Source organism: Danio rerio, chromosome 10 (assembly GCF_052040795.2).
Source record: "Danio rerio strain M-AB ecotype USA chromosome 10, GRCz13ab, whole genome shotgun sequence".
NCBI lineage: Eukaryota > Metazoa > Chordata > Actinopteri > Cypriniformes > Danionidae > Danio > Danio rerio.
In genome coordinates this window covers 39,637,359-39,651,937 of record NC_141030.1, presented here as the reverse complement: position 1 = coordinate 39,651,937, position 14,579 = coordinate 39,637,359, and the positions used below count along the sequence as shown (strand labels likewise).

The window sequence follows — 14,579 nt, the reverse complement described above, 5'->3', positions numbered from 1 at the left end:
AATCTCTTGTTGATGCCAGAGGTCAGAGGAAAATGGCCAGACTGGTTCCAGCTGATAGAAAGACAACAGTAACTCCAACAACCACCTGTTACAACCGAAGTATGCAGAAGAGCATCTCTGAACACACAACAAGTTCAATGGGCTACAGCAGCAGAAGACCACACCGGGTGCCACTCCTGTTAGCTAAGAACTCTAAACTGAGGCTACAATTTACACAGGTTCACCAAAATTGGACAATAGAAGATTAGAAAAATGTTGCCTGATCTGATGAGTCCTGGTTTCTGCTGCGACATTCGGATGGTAGGGTCAGAGTTTGGCTTCAACAACATGAAAGCATGGATTAATCCTGCTTTGTATCAACGGTTTAGTCTGGTAGTGGTGGTGTGAAGAATTAAGGCTGTTCTGAAGGCAAAAGGTGGTCCAATGCGTACTTTAATAGGTACTTGTAAGGTGTACCTAATAAAGGCTCCAGTGAGTTTATTTCATGTTTATATAACTGTATATGGTAAAGTTGTGTAAAAATATGGTATTTAAATATACACAAGGAGACCTAGTTAAGTCATTTGTTTTTTCAAATGAGTAGGTGGTGCGAAAGATATGTAGCCTAACTCTTTGATTGGTGTAAATCTGTACAGCATCATGGGTAATGCAGTTTTCTTAATTTCTCCTATGACCATTTGTATCTAAGCTGATATTTAGCTGCAGCATGGAGGTGGGTCGTTCAACGTCCAACCCCCAACCTGGAGGACCAGGACATACACACATGCACTATGGACAATTTAGCTTATAGGGTAATGTAGTTTATCTGCTCAAATTCTGCTATTTAACATGATTGTTTTAAAAATAAATTTTTGTTGTTGTTTGTTTTTACCAGAATTTACACCCAAAAACAACCTCGAAACTCAAAACAGGTTTGTCTTTTAATTAGTTATTTCACTATGGAGAATACAAATTGAGTTTTTGCTTCTAGAACCCGACTGAAGCACTCGATTGGTCAGCCAATCCAATAGATTACTATTGGTTAAGTCCATTAGCTGTTGTCTATTTGCATGAGATATGCAAACAAACTGAGCAATGATTTGATAGCAGATGTTGTTGCCACTGCATATTGGGGTGGTTCAACTTGAGATGTAAATGCAATCAATCCTTTTAAATGTTTCTGTATATTAATTAAATAATAATAATAAAAAAAAAAGTAAGTTGGCCCACGAGAGATCACTGGTGTAGATGCTGGCTAATAATAGCATTTTGTTTCACTATTTTTGAAGTATTTACACTAAAATGAATCCTTCTATTTAGCAAGGCTGCATTAAATTGATTAAAAGTCATTTTATAATGTTACAAAACGTTTATTACATTTTTTTTATTTCCATTTATTTTGCATTTCATATTTAAATATTATTTTGAATATTGTATGAAATAGTATGCTAAACTGGAAAGATAACTTTTGATCAATTATTTCCGTAAGTGACATTAGAGAAACAAAAACTGCCTGTTTATTTAATGTTCGTGCAATAATATTACATTAATAATTATAAGCAGAGAAAGGAATTCCATTGCTTCCGCATTATGTACTGCTCTGGAGATGGAACGCCAAGCTGTTTCCCCAGTGCATTCTTGCACATCTAGAAAACGAACGTTGAAGGTCATCAAGATATTCCAAGCATGTAGAAAATTTGCAAAGTGTGCACAGTGTATGAACTGCAGAAATGTTACACGCTTGAACTACCTTTCCAGTCAATACAGAAAGTTTGCTGACTTCCAATTGCATCTCAGTTTTTCTTATTAAAATATCTTAAGTTTCATCAATATTTAGCATGAGAATAAACCCAACGTCGAAGGTCAGTATGCTTTGAAAAAGAGTTTGCGACTCCATTACAGGCTGATATTTCATATAGTTCAAGGTATGCGTGTACTGTAATCTTACATAAGTCCTTTTGTAAATGACAAAACAGAACTCAATTTTATCCCAGCTCTCAGATCAGTGGCCAAGAGGAAAAAGAAGATACATTTTTCCTCGCAAGATCCATTAACAATCATCCTGACCTTCTAATGTCAGCTATTTTTGTCCTGTGTGTATATATGTCTTTCTTTTGTTGTAGTACATCACAATACCTGTCTTTCTTTACCTGGAAAAGAAGCTTAATGGAATGAAAGCATTTAAGCTTTGGCATTGAGAATTTTTGTAGTAAAAACTTCTTTCATTTTTGTTTCCAGAGTGAAAGAGTTTAACAATACCTGATAAAAGTTGAAATAAATGGCTTTTGTGAGTTTTGAGCTTATTAATTGATTGTATAAACTCATAATATATTTAAAAAAAACAATCATGTTGAAATAGTGTGAATTTGTAAAAACAGACCTCTCAAACTCTTTAATTGACCTCTCAAAATACCTACATTTATGTGCATGCATATTCTGCAATAAACGTCAATTATATTGTTCTGTAGATACAACCAAATAACTTACAATAAACAGTTTTATATTTCTCTGTTAAAGTTCCGATTTGTCATTCGCAATGCTTCATGGGATTGTAGTTCTTTCCTTGATTAAAGCCGTTCAGTACACACCATTTGACAGTAAGAGAGAAAGGCTTTCAAATGTAGCAAAGTAAGAGTAAAGTTTTTGTTTTTTTCTCTGTAAATTTCTTGAATACAAGTGAAAAACATATTTTTAATTGTACTCAAAATATACAGGTTTAGCAACAAGTTAATGTAGCAAAGTAAATTCATTACTACCCACCTCTGTTCCATTTTCACTTGTAACTTTTTTTTTTTTTTGTGCACAATTTTCATTTTCTTTTGTTGTTGTTGCTGTGATGGGTTGGTTTAGTCAACCCCCTTTAAGGCAAGTAATTTCACTTACCAGCCATCTTTGAAAGGCCTCTTACGCAGTATACTTGGGCATTCTGTTTGAATAGGGAACATCAAATTCTCTAAAATTGCTTGCCAAGCTATTTTATACTAGGAATCACCAATATAATTAAACAACAGCTGTCTCTTTAGTTTGATTTCTAAACATTCAAATCACACAAAATCTCAAGAAACTCGTGTCTGTTTCTAGCCCCTCCCCCCCTGGAGAATCGTCCGCCTATAATGATGCACGAATGGCTCCTGTACTAGAAGTCGGGGCTTTAAACACCATATTGACTGTAACACTTTTACCCATTTAAAACTATATGGGTGACATGTCTTGTGTGTTCTAGAGTCTTTGGTTTAGTTAAACAAAACAATATTTTTACTTGATCTTTGAATTGTTTAGATATTTGAACTATAGACATAAGGCAATGTAAGAAAAGCATTTTTTGCTTTGCGATTATTCAATCAATATCTGTACCTGAAAACTGTTAGAAGCACATGAAAAATGTTAAGGAGCTTGTCAGCTATCATGTGAAACTGTATTCATATTGCAATATTTATCACAGAAAAAAAACTAAAAATCTCGCATTGTCAGATTTAGCCAATATTGTGCAGCAATAATTGGGATGATTATGTAGGGCGGTGCATCTGCATTAAATATAAGAAACAGTTTACAAGCGTAGAAAAATTCAGTAAAGAAAAATATAAATTGAATAATCGATTGTTTTCCAAGGAGTCGAACTATTCAGCTGTACAGTAATTGAAAATCAAATGTAAAACACTACCTCATAGTCATTATTGTATAAAACAAGCCAATAAAATAAATGATTACATTTTAAAACTGCAAAAAATTCTTATGCCTGAAAGTCCTCAAAAAAACATGTTATGATCAATTATAATTAGGGCCAGACGGAGTCTAATATTTCTGCACAGACTTTTGTGAAAAATCTGTGGATTTATGCGGAATGATTTTGGGAATATCATAGCTAAAACCTTAATGTATGCGTGTATTATGCTTAATGTATGCTTGTATATAACTTGTATTTAATGTTTACAATGCAAATCCATCTAGATCCACTTTATTTGGTAAAAAAAGCAAGTCTCTCATATAATATCTTCTAAAAGACTGAAAATAAGACTTTACAAACTGTATTGTACATAAATCCAATGAACATTTTCACATTAGTCAATAATAATACTAAGATTAATAAAAAACTGAATAAATCTAAATTTACACACATTCACACAAGTAAACAAACAGAATCAATAATGGGCTAAAAATCTGCGGAATTGTGTGAACGCAGATTCCGTGTCGGCCTAATTTTACTCAATATTGCAGATCCTGCAATGCGACTATATCAACAGTGTTACCAGATTTAGCTGACTTTTTCCAGCTCAAAACCCACCTGAACAGACCAATATTAGACTAATATTTTAATTAATTATAATCGATTTAAATCTAAATGAACCTTTTTACTTTAATTGTAATATTTTTAACCATACAGCCACCAACACTAGCAGTCACAGAACCACAACATAACTGGATCACATCAAAACACTGCCCCCTCTTACCCACACACTGCACTAAACTACCTTTACTTTCGTAATGGGGTATAAATTTGTCCCATTTGACGTTTTACTTTCTTTTGAACATAATTAGGTTGCTTGTCAATCACACAACGCATCTGCGGTAGGCCTTCGAGCGCCAAGTAAACTACACATCTGGGGCCTCATGTATCAACACTGAGAACGCACAAAATCTTTTCGTACGCCAGATTTCACGCTCACGTTTGCATTTACTAACGATTAAATGAACGTGAGTGTGCGTTGGTCAACTTCATGCCTGGCGTATGTGCATTTCTTGTGTGTGTTTGTTTTTTTTCCATAGGCGACTCCTACAGGCAATTATGTTAAATTGCACACTACAAAGTATCTTTGAACTGTACAATGGTAGCTGTATGCGACGGGATCATCCACATGTCTAGCAGGTATATAAGGTTTCCATACCATGCAGATGACCAGCCAAACATTAAAGCTCAATTTGCAGTGATCGTCGGTTTTTCCAATCTAATCAGAGTGATCGACTGCACACACATTGCTATAAAGATGCCATATGAAGACGAATTTGCATACGTGAATCGGAAACATTTCCATTCAATAAATGTGCAAACAACATGTGATGCTCAAATGCGCTTAACATAATACACACACTTTTAATGATTCCTACTTGTCTTCCCCGTGATGAAGAGTAGGCAAAATCTGATTTGTTGTGGGGGAAAGAAGGAGTTCATTAGACGCTGGATTTGAACCGGGTTTATGATCGAACATGTCAAAACATGTTGCCATGCGATTTACGAGCTACGCCACTCACGCTACTGTTTGCCGCTCTCTTTAGTTATCTTATCTCTGTCAATTAAACGGTGACGGGCGGGAATCGCTTAGCTAGCTCATTCCAACGAGGAGTGCACTTTTTTTTTTTATTTGCACTTAGCCTAAATAGATACTACAAAATTTTACACCGTTACATTGGACTATTTCTTTTTTAATTCACTCACAGTGCGATGTTCAGACCCAACTGCGTTAAACGGCCACTCTGTTTTTTTTTCTTTTGTTATTAATTCCGGAGGACAAACTTGCAAATAACACAGGTTTTCTCTGGTCTAACTCCAAAAAATGCACCTCCAATTCACATTTCGTTTCTCTTTTTGCTTGCTTTTCCCTTTACTTTTTCATTTGGTTTTGCCAAAGTGGAGTCATTAGCATATTTATTGGGGGAGGAGGCAGGGAGGGGTTTTGCGCTCATGCACGAGCACGATTCACGTCAAGTCAAATGTACAACGAGAATATGCGTGGGGTTCCGCCGATGCAGTGTTTCATCTGAATTTTTTTCTGCAATGTTTTAGTATGAATTCAGACGAAGTCTTCATACACGAGGCCCCTGGAGTTTTTATTTATTTAATGTCTTGTACATAACATCCAATATTGTGCTTTATGAATGTCTACACCCTAAACCCAACCTCACAGTAACATATTGTGTTTTATTGGAGCCTTTGAGAGATCCGGGCTGCATCGATACCTGCTTGTATTTTTTTCAGGGAGTCAGATTTTTAATACAACTTTCCTTCACCTCCTCTTGTGAGTGGGCCCACGCTGTTTACGCTATGCACTGGTCACTACTAACTGTATTGAATAGGAGCACACAGTTATGTTTTGGTAAATGAGATGCATATAAAAAATTTACGTTTTAAAGCTGTCCAAGTTTTGTCAGCCCGCCTATGCCATTTTTTTACCTGCACAATCAAATCCAAAAACTGCCCAACTGGGTGGGAAACCGCCCAATTAGCAACACTGAATATCGATGCTGACACGATATAGTGTGAAGCCCTAATTAGCATTAAACTATAATGTTCCCCGGTCACTTTTTTGTTTCACATCAACAACTGTCTTAGCACAGCCACAGTTTGAACTGGCTTTACAGTCTGTCTGTTACAGAATCCCCCCCAGGGTTCAATAAAATATGTCTGTCAACCGAAAGATGTCCTGCAAATCCCTGAAGAAATTATGCTTGAAATATATAGTCGTTCAATTATCTTCAGTGTGTGTGTGTGTGTGTGTGTGTGTGTGTGTGTGTGTGTGTGTGTGTGTGTGTGCGCGTGTGCGCGTGTGCGCGCGTGTGTGCGTGTGTGTGCGTGTGTGCGTGTGTGCGTGTGTGCGTGTGTGTGTGTGTGTGTGTGTGTGTGTGTGGGAAAGAGAGAGAGAAAATGTAAAATACATGCAATTCAGAAAGCGCTGTATCTTGTCTCCAGAATTTAAATCGAGCATGTGAATTATTATGAAGTGTTTCTGCAGTGACTTAATTCAGTCCAGAAAATCAAAAGCTCTGTCTAGTCTGATCATTCCCCTGGTTAAACATCATCCCATTTCTACTTTAATCAGGCACTTTCAAAGCACAAGCCAAAAAACCGTAAGTGGTGAGACAACATTTCTCTTTAATGTTCTTTAGAAACAGAGTCTGGTGGTGTTCATAACAGACAGAAAGTCATGAAAAAGGAAGAAAGATGAACGACAGACCGAGGGAGACGAGAAAGGTGGTCAGCAACGGTGCACTTGTATGTTCAAAATTGCAGTTTTGACGACAAACGTACAAAGAAAAAGTACATTAATACAAAAGAACTCCTTGACAATGCCCAACATGTACAGTCTTTTGTTACGAATAAGTCTCAAACAAAGAAATGTTCACGATGCATGTGTTAGAATATTCTCAGTTCAAGAGTTTCTCAGGGGGAATAACTCCACCTGTCCAGAAGAGGGCTCTGTAACTTTTTTTTTCCTCTTTATTGTTACCTCTTAGCTTTAGCATCCCAAAGACTTGTGTGTATGTGTGTGTGTGTTTGATGGCTCAACAGGGTTAGAGACGGTGAGTGACGGACATGTTTTTCTATGGCTTGAAAAGATTAATCAGGATTGCAAGGATTATTACCTCAGAACTTGTGTTGGCTTTCTGGGTGGAGCTGTTCAGTTTGTGCTTCTAAAACCTGAAGGAATATTTTGGTGTTGTGTGAATATTGACTCGTTCCCTTTGGAGTTTTTACACTGTAAAAATGATATAGTCATTGCATCATGTTTTTCGTAACTTATTATACTAAGTTAATCACATTTCTAACTTAATACTTTTTAAATGTATAATCATTTTAAAGGGATTGTTCACTCAAAAATGAAAACAGTCAACATTTTTTCTCCCTTCTCTAGTATGAAGTTTAAGTGTCTTTCTTGTGTTGAATAATAAAAGAAGATATTCTGAAGAATGCTGATTGCCAACATGCATTGACGTCCATCATATATTTTTTCTCTTACTACTGAAGTCAAATTGAGGTAGAGTCGGTTTTATGTTCACACATTCTTTCAGTGACAGCTTGTGATATGTTCTCTATATTGTTTACCATGGTACTTTTAAATATCCGGTCTGAAATCACACGTAAGCAGGCAGGGCCGGAGTGGGACTCCTTTTCAGCCCTGGAGTTTCAAGCCTCAGACCGGCCCAGTCAGTACACGACTGACTATATTAAAATAAGGTCATTTCCAATTCAGTTTCTAATGAAACTATCACGTCTTTTTTTTTTTTTTTTTTTTTTGAGAAAACAGCTGCTTTAGAACTTCAAATGTTCAACAACCTTAACAGTATTATATGTCTTAACAATAAAAATGAAAATAAAAACATACTCAGACGAGGATCAAACCCAGGACGGCGGCGTCGTAATTTAACGTGCTAACCACTAGACCAAAATAGTTGTATAGTCATTTATCTGAGTTATATCATCATTAACCTGCAGGCTTGTTATATATATATATATATATAAAGAGCAGAGCTGCGATAAAATAATGAATAAGAAGACTGTGGTCAAGTAAATAAATAAATTAATTTAAAAAGTGTGACTGCTGAGAGCAACAGATTCTGGAGCTAGGGACACCGGCCCTCGCGGCCAAAAAACAGACCGGTCCACCGAGAATTCTCCCGGTCCTCCCAATTAGCCAATCCGGGCCTGTAAGCAGGGCTTAATTTGTGCCGGAACAAGGCACCGGCACCTCTGATCTGATCTCTGATCGGCACAAATCTGATCTTATTTTACCGATCCCCCTCCTCACATGGACATTTCCTATTCCCACTCTTCACTTTCTTCCGTGAACCCTCAACCCTCTTCACTCTTCACCTCTTCACTACTGCCCCCCATGCACTTCGCTTTCGTCCAAGACACCTCCATCCTGCCCATTCTCCCACTCTTCTTTTTCGTCCGCGACACTTCTCCCTGGTAACATGTCGGATCTGTTACCCCGGTCTGTTCCGGGACTTCGCAACTTACAAATAAAGCACTGCATGTAAGTATGACTTAAAAATAGGTCTGGAATTTGCAAAGAATATTTTTGTGAAATTATATTATTAAGGAGACCGTGCACATGTGTGAATATAAAACCAACTTTACCTCAATGGAAGTCAATGTGTGCCAGCATTCTACAAAATATCTTCTTTTATGTCTGACAAGTGAAAGAAACCAGGATTAAATCCACATGATGGAGAGTACTGTATTAAATTCAATTTAATGTACTTTGTTAAAATGACTCCGTTAATTTAGTTCAAAAGTAAGGCAGCCATGTATTATTATTTATTTTTACAGTGTAATGGGTTTTCAGAAAGTTTTTTTTTTTTTTTTTTTTTACTTGGCAGTAAAATAATGCCTTTGGTTGACAATATTTTTTGCATTTAAAGTTGCTGTGGCTACATGAAAACCTATTTATGACCTATATATGAAACTATTTAACCTGTTTAACATGCAAACTCTGCAGATGTCAGTCCATGTCTTGAGGCATTTTACAGTGATGTAGAAATCTAAGGATTTTGGATGGGGACCAATCAAAAGCTTGTATTTTAATGTCTGATAAGATTTAATTTACATCACAGCCAAGTAAAGCTGCACTTGATGGCTTATGTATATGGGTCAAAGATGAAAAGCGGTTTTTAATCATAAAGTGTAAAACAGCTTAAATTTTGTAGTTTTTTTCCCATACATTACAATTTGTGCCATTTATATGTTATTTTCTTGGCAAAAATAATGACTGTCATACATTTCGTTTTACCATGTTTTAAAGAAAACACTCACTAAACTGTCATAGCAGTAATTTATACTATATACTAAATAAATCTTGTCATATTACGAACAAGACATCATTTGAAGATGTTAAAAGGCTCAAATTTAGGATCACAGTCCAGTCCTAAAAATAATGCAATTTCACTATTCTTCAAACCACTACATTTGACCCGTTGTAATTGTTTTTTTGAGCAAATCTGCTATTCTAATTACTTTTATTTACAAATATTAATAAAGAATTAGCCACTTTAATTGCATTTTAATATGCAATCTATGTACAAAAAAATGTAAAATTTGATACAGACAGTCACTTGTCTTGTATGTGACAATTTTAAAGCCACACACTGTAAAAAAAACAATAACATTGACTCAACTCAAAATTTAAGGCAACAACCTTAATGGCTTCAGTTGGCTCAACTTTTAACCCTATTACTTCACCTGACTCTATTTAAGTTGAGTAAACTCAAAAATGACCAGAAGCTTGTAGCCTTAATTTTAAGTTGTCAACTTTTTTTTTTTCATTGCAGTAGTTGATATGAAAAAAGGTATATTTGAAAAACCGTCAAAGGTAAAATTTAGTCTAACATAAGGGGCTTCATACATCCTCATTCCAAGCCCAGAATAAGACTGATCTTTGAAACACTATTAAAATTGACATTATGGTCTTTTTCAAAATTGAAAAAATCCAAAGTTTTTGTCCGTGATTTTCACATGTAAAAAAATTTATTCGACCTAACATTGTTTGAATTGCACTGACACTGACACTGCCTCCAAAAATTTCATCTGTCGTAAAAAAAATGGACTTGGTATGTTTTTTTCCCGTTTTTTTTTTTTTTTTTTTTTTTTTTTTACACTTCAGAGCCACATTATGTAGCCCATTCCTTTCTTTTTTACTTCTTACACTCTCAGAAATAAAGGTACACGAGCTGTAACTGGGGCATTATCTTTTCAAAAAATACATATTTGTATGCAAAGAATCCACATTGGTACCTCAAAAGGGCATATTAGTACCCAAATGTACCTAAAAAGTACTTTTAGGTACCATTATGAACCTGTCAGGTACAAATTTGTACCTTTTGAAAAGGTACTGCCCCAGTGACAGCTCCTGTACCTTTATTTCTGAGAGTGTAGAAGAGAAAGGAGAACAAAGTATCACTGCTTAAACTGACTTTTGTGTCATTAGCTTTAAGTTGTACCAAACCAGTATTTTGTCCTTTATTTGTTAATATACATTATATATTGGTTTGTTTATATTCTTTAAACATTTTTTGTTTATATTTTACCACATATTTTCTGAGGATTTCCTAGTATAGTCCACTGCTGAACTGAAAAAAAAAAGATTTTGCAGCTGATGATGGATGATGTGTAGTTTGAAAGCTTGTAATTTATGTAGGTTCTAGCACAGCATCTGCTCTTTTCCTGATTTGTGCTATTTATAATGTCAAGAAAGCCTAAGCTTTTGAGATGTTTGTCCTCCTCCAGAGCAGCACTTTACATAAAAAAATGCTATTCTAAAAACCCATAGGAACTTCCTCAGGGAACCAGCCTTGAGGGATGGTGACAGCTTTGTGAGACGTTTCATTTCCCCAAACTGTGCCATGTGCTGATATATAAATATGCTGTTGTTTTTTCCCCTTCAATGTTAGCACATTATTGCAGCTGAATAACAGATAAAGCACAAGCTCCACTTGACCTTTTCGCGTATAATAACGGCTGCCTTCCGGTTTTTATGCAAAATACTTTCTTAAGGGCACAATCAACGAATAACAGCAACACATAAACCCAGAGCCATCCTAAATTCCTTCACAAACTCGCACACTTTTTCTCTCACTGACCTTAAAGTTGAAATAGCAGCTTCAGAACAGAGTGCTAATTCACAGCATGTTTTGGTTTTGTAGGAGTAGCATGCTAACCTTGTTAGCTTTGTAGGGGCTGTGTGAACTAGCTTTAATGTGCGAATATTGCAAATAATTCTTATATTTAAAAAAAAAAAAACAACACAATCTTTCTCTTGTGTGCTTTTGCTTTCACATTGTCAGGTGCTAAATGTGTTAACAACAACAACTCACAGAAACTGCTGAGATGCTAAAATGTTAGCGTAGCAGACCTGTGTACAGTAAATGCTTAGTTTATGTATTTTCCTCACAATCTTCCCCCCCCCTCCCGCCAGAAAGCAGCCAGTGTTCAGGTTGAAGATCAGAACAGAGGTCTTTTCATGGTGGCAAGCTTGACCACGATGGGTTGCTAATTATTTTGTTACATATAGCAAATGCTAATGGGTTATTTTTGTTATTCAACGTGCCCTGGAGCAACAGAAAACAGTGCTAATCAAGGATCTCTCGCTCACAAAACCCGAGATTTCTTCGTGTCTCCAGACCTGCAAGTCCTCTGTCCCTCAAAAGGGGCTCGTCGAAATACACACACACACACGCACACACACATTCACACACTGAAGTGTAGGAGCCAGAGTAGACAGAGGGCTGAGTTTAGTTTTATTTTTTCTTCCATAAAAACCATTTGTAGAGGCTCTTCCACAGGATCAGCGGAAAATCAGGGCAGTGAGACACACCAATAAGCAAAGAGGGATGATGAAACCAGGAGCCAAGAGGGAAGTGGCCCTGCTGTTCGCCCTCTGCACGCCACTAGGGGGCCCTACTGAAGTCCGTGGGATGCACTTGTTCTTTCGTCTTGGTTTTGTGGGGTCGTATTTGTCATCTGATTCCTTGTTGCCCAAGTCCTTTAGGTTATACACCTCGTTTTGACCGTTACCCTTGCGACCACGATGCCTCGTGCAGTTTCTGTTGCGTCCCGACTTGGGCGGGCGAGGGATCGGTGATGGGGATGTTGGGTAGTATTGATCCTGATGTGGCAGATGAGGATGATGATGGTGGCGGTTGTGCGATCGATGGTGATGATCTTTCTTCAGCGAAACCCCCACATCCCCCTGATTGCTGGATTTGCTCTGGTGGAGCGACTCGGATCCCGTACAGGATGGCAGCTGTTCTTTTGTCAGCTGTTTCAGATCCTTCCCCACCAGCTCAGGTGGAGCTGTGCATATTAATGCGGAGGTGGAGCCACGGAAGCGCCGCAGCCAATCCCAGAGCGGCACAGCCTTGCAGTCGCACTCCCATGGGTTGTCGTTGAGGCGCAGGTACTCGAGCGCAGGCAGTTGCGATAGACTCTCCGCCGGCAGCTCCGGCAGTGAGTTGTTGAACAGGTAGAGGGTGGTCAGGCGCCGCAGGTCATGGAAAGCCTGCTTATGGACCCACTGGAGCCGGTTTTGATGGAGAAGCAAGCGATCCAGTGCTCCCAGGCCACGGAAAGTGTTCTGGTGGAGGCTCCACAGCCGATTTCCATGAAGAAATAGATGGCTCAGATTCAGTAGATCAATGAACATGTCATCCTCGAGAAACTCCAGCTGGTTGCTCTGAAAGTGTAAGATAAACACTGTTAGTTAGCAGGTGTGGAAAAAGCAAGTTTTCCTTAGTCTTTTGCTGAAATATCATTTTTTAAGGGGTATAACAGTGCTTTGATATTTTCAACATTTATTCTAAACTCATAGTATGCATCCGAGTGGGCTTCCTTATGTAAATATGACAAAAAAAAGGGTAGTCCTCCCTGCTGAAAAATCCAGCTTAAAACCAGCCTAGGATAGTTGACTGGTTTTAGCTGGTTGACCAGCCTGGTTTTAGAGGGGTTTGAGCCATTTCCAGCCTGGTTTGCAGCCATTTCCAGCCTGGTTTTAGCTGCACGGGTTGGGATATGACCAGCTAAAACCAGCTTGCCCAGCCTAGCCAGGCTGGGAGCCCAGCCAAAACCAGCTATGTCTGATGGTTAAGCTGGTTGTAGATGGTTTTAGCTGATCACTTTCCAGCCTGACCAGCTAAGACCAGGCTGGAAATAGCTGGAAACAAGCCTGGAAGTGGCCAAAACCCCTCTAAAACTAGACTGGTCGTCCAGCTAAAACCAGCCAACCATCCTAGGCTTGTTTAAGCTGGAGTTTTCAGCAGGGCTGTAAAGGAATTGTGGTGTGTTTTTTGTGGCGCCAGTGTTAGATGTCAATTCGATGTCATTTTGACATCAAGATAGTTTACATGCGTCGTGAGGATACAAAATCCAGTGTAAAACCTAAATGTCCAGTTGACATCCACACACTGATGGCCTTTTGACCACCAACATGACATAGGAAACAGGCCAAAATTCGATTATAGGGACTTTCCTTTTTTGACAATTTGATGTCAATTTTGTCATCAAGGTAGTCTGCATCCATTGTAGGAATACAAAATCCAGTTTAAATGTATCATATAGTAATTGAAGCTTTCAGATTTCTTAAGCTATAATACTTTTTGTGTCATTATTTTGGTGTTCACAAGTGCATCAACGTCTGGATGTCAATGGGATATTAAAGTTTTGACATCAAATTGACATTAGGCATGAAAAATACTTTTTCCAAATAATGTTAAATCTGAAATAAATAAAATGTCACAAATATGAGTCAAATTTACATGGTTGTTCAGTGCAACAGAAATATTGTAAAAAAATCAAATGACATGCTGTACTAATTTGACCTGTTCTTATTAAAGGTGTTGTTACATTGTTATCATATAAATAAACATAATTCTAATAAATAATAATAATAATAAATTATTATAATAATAATTTTGGCATTTAGACTATTTTTCATGTAATTTAATAGGTTTCTTAATCATGCCAATCGTTTTTCATTTCTTTTTTTTTTCCTGTCTTTTATATTTTTTTAACTATTTAAAAATAACTTAAGCTTACTTTTAAGCTTGTTTTTGTGTTTGTTTCTGTTGGGACACAGTATGTGCAATTGTCAGAATTAATTTAAATCTACAAATTATATATTTTGTCATTTGTGTTTTTACAAATGTAACTCATTGTCTATATGGTACAAAATGTAGTAATAACAATATATTCATCAGTATACACCACAACTGAATCAAACTATAATCAGATTGTGGTGTAAGGCATCTGCAGTTATCACCTTCAGAATCAATATCAGATTGTATTGTGGTGAAACATTGCTTTTGCGACATGGTGGCCCACTGAAACTAAGCAG

The 14,579-nt window shown here is 37.1% G+C and overlaps 1 protein-coding gene and 1 long non-coding RNA gene across 2 annotated transcripts in view; one reads left to right on the top strand and one right to left on the bottom strand.

The window, feature by feature from the left end:
• LOC141376432 (uncharacterized) overlaps positions 1-14,579 on the top strand; it is a 238,186-nt gene that overhangs the window by 76,183 nt on the left and 147,424 nt on the right. The gene's annotated exons all lie outside the window — the stretch shown is intronic.
• Positions 9,067-14,579, bottom strand: part of rtn4rl1a (reticulon 4 receptor-like 1a) — a 229,793-nt gene continuing 224,280 nt past the window's right edge. Inside the window, exon 3 of the mRNA XM_087271134.1 lies at positions 9,067-12,923. Coding sequence (XP_087127260.1) covers positions 12,036-12,923 — 888 coding nt within the window. The 3' untranslated portion in view covers positions 9,067-12,035. The remainder of the gene's footprint in view (positions 12,924-14,579) is intronic.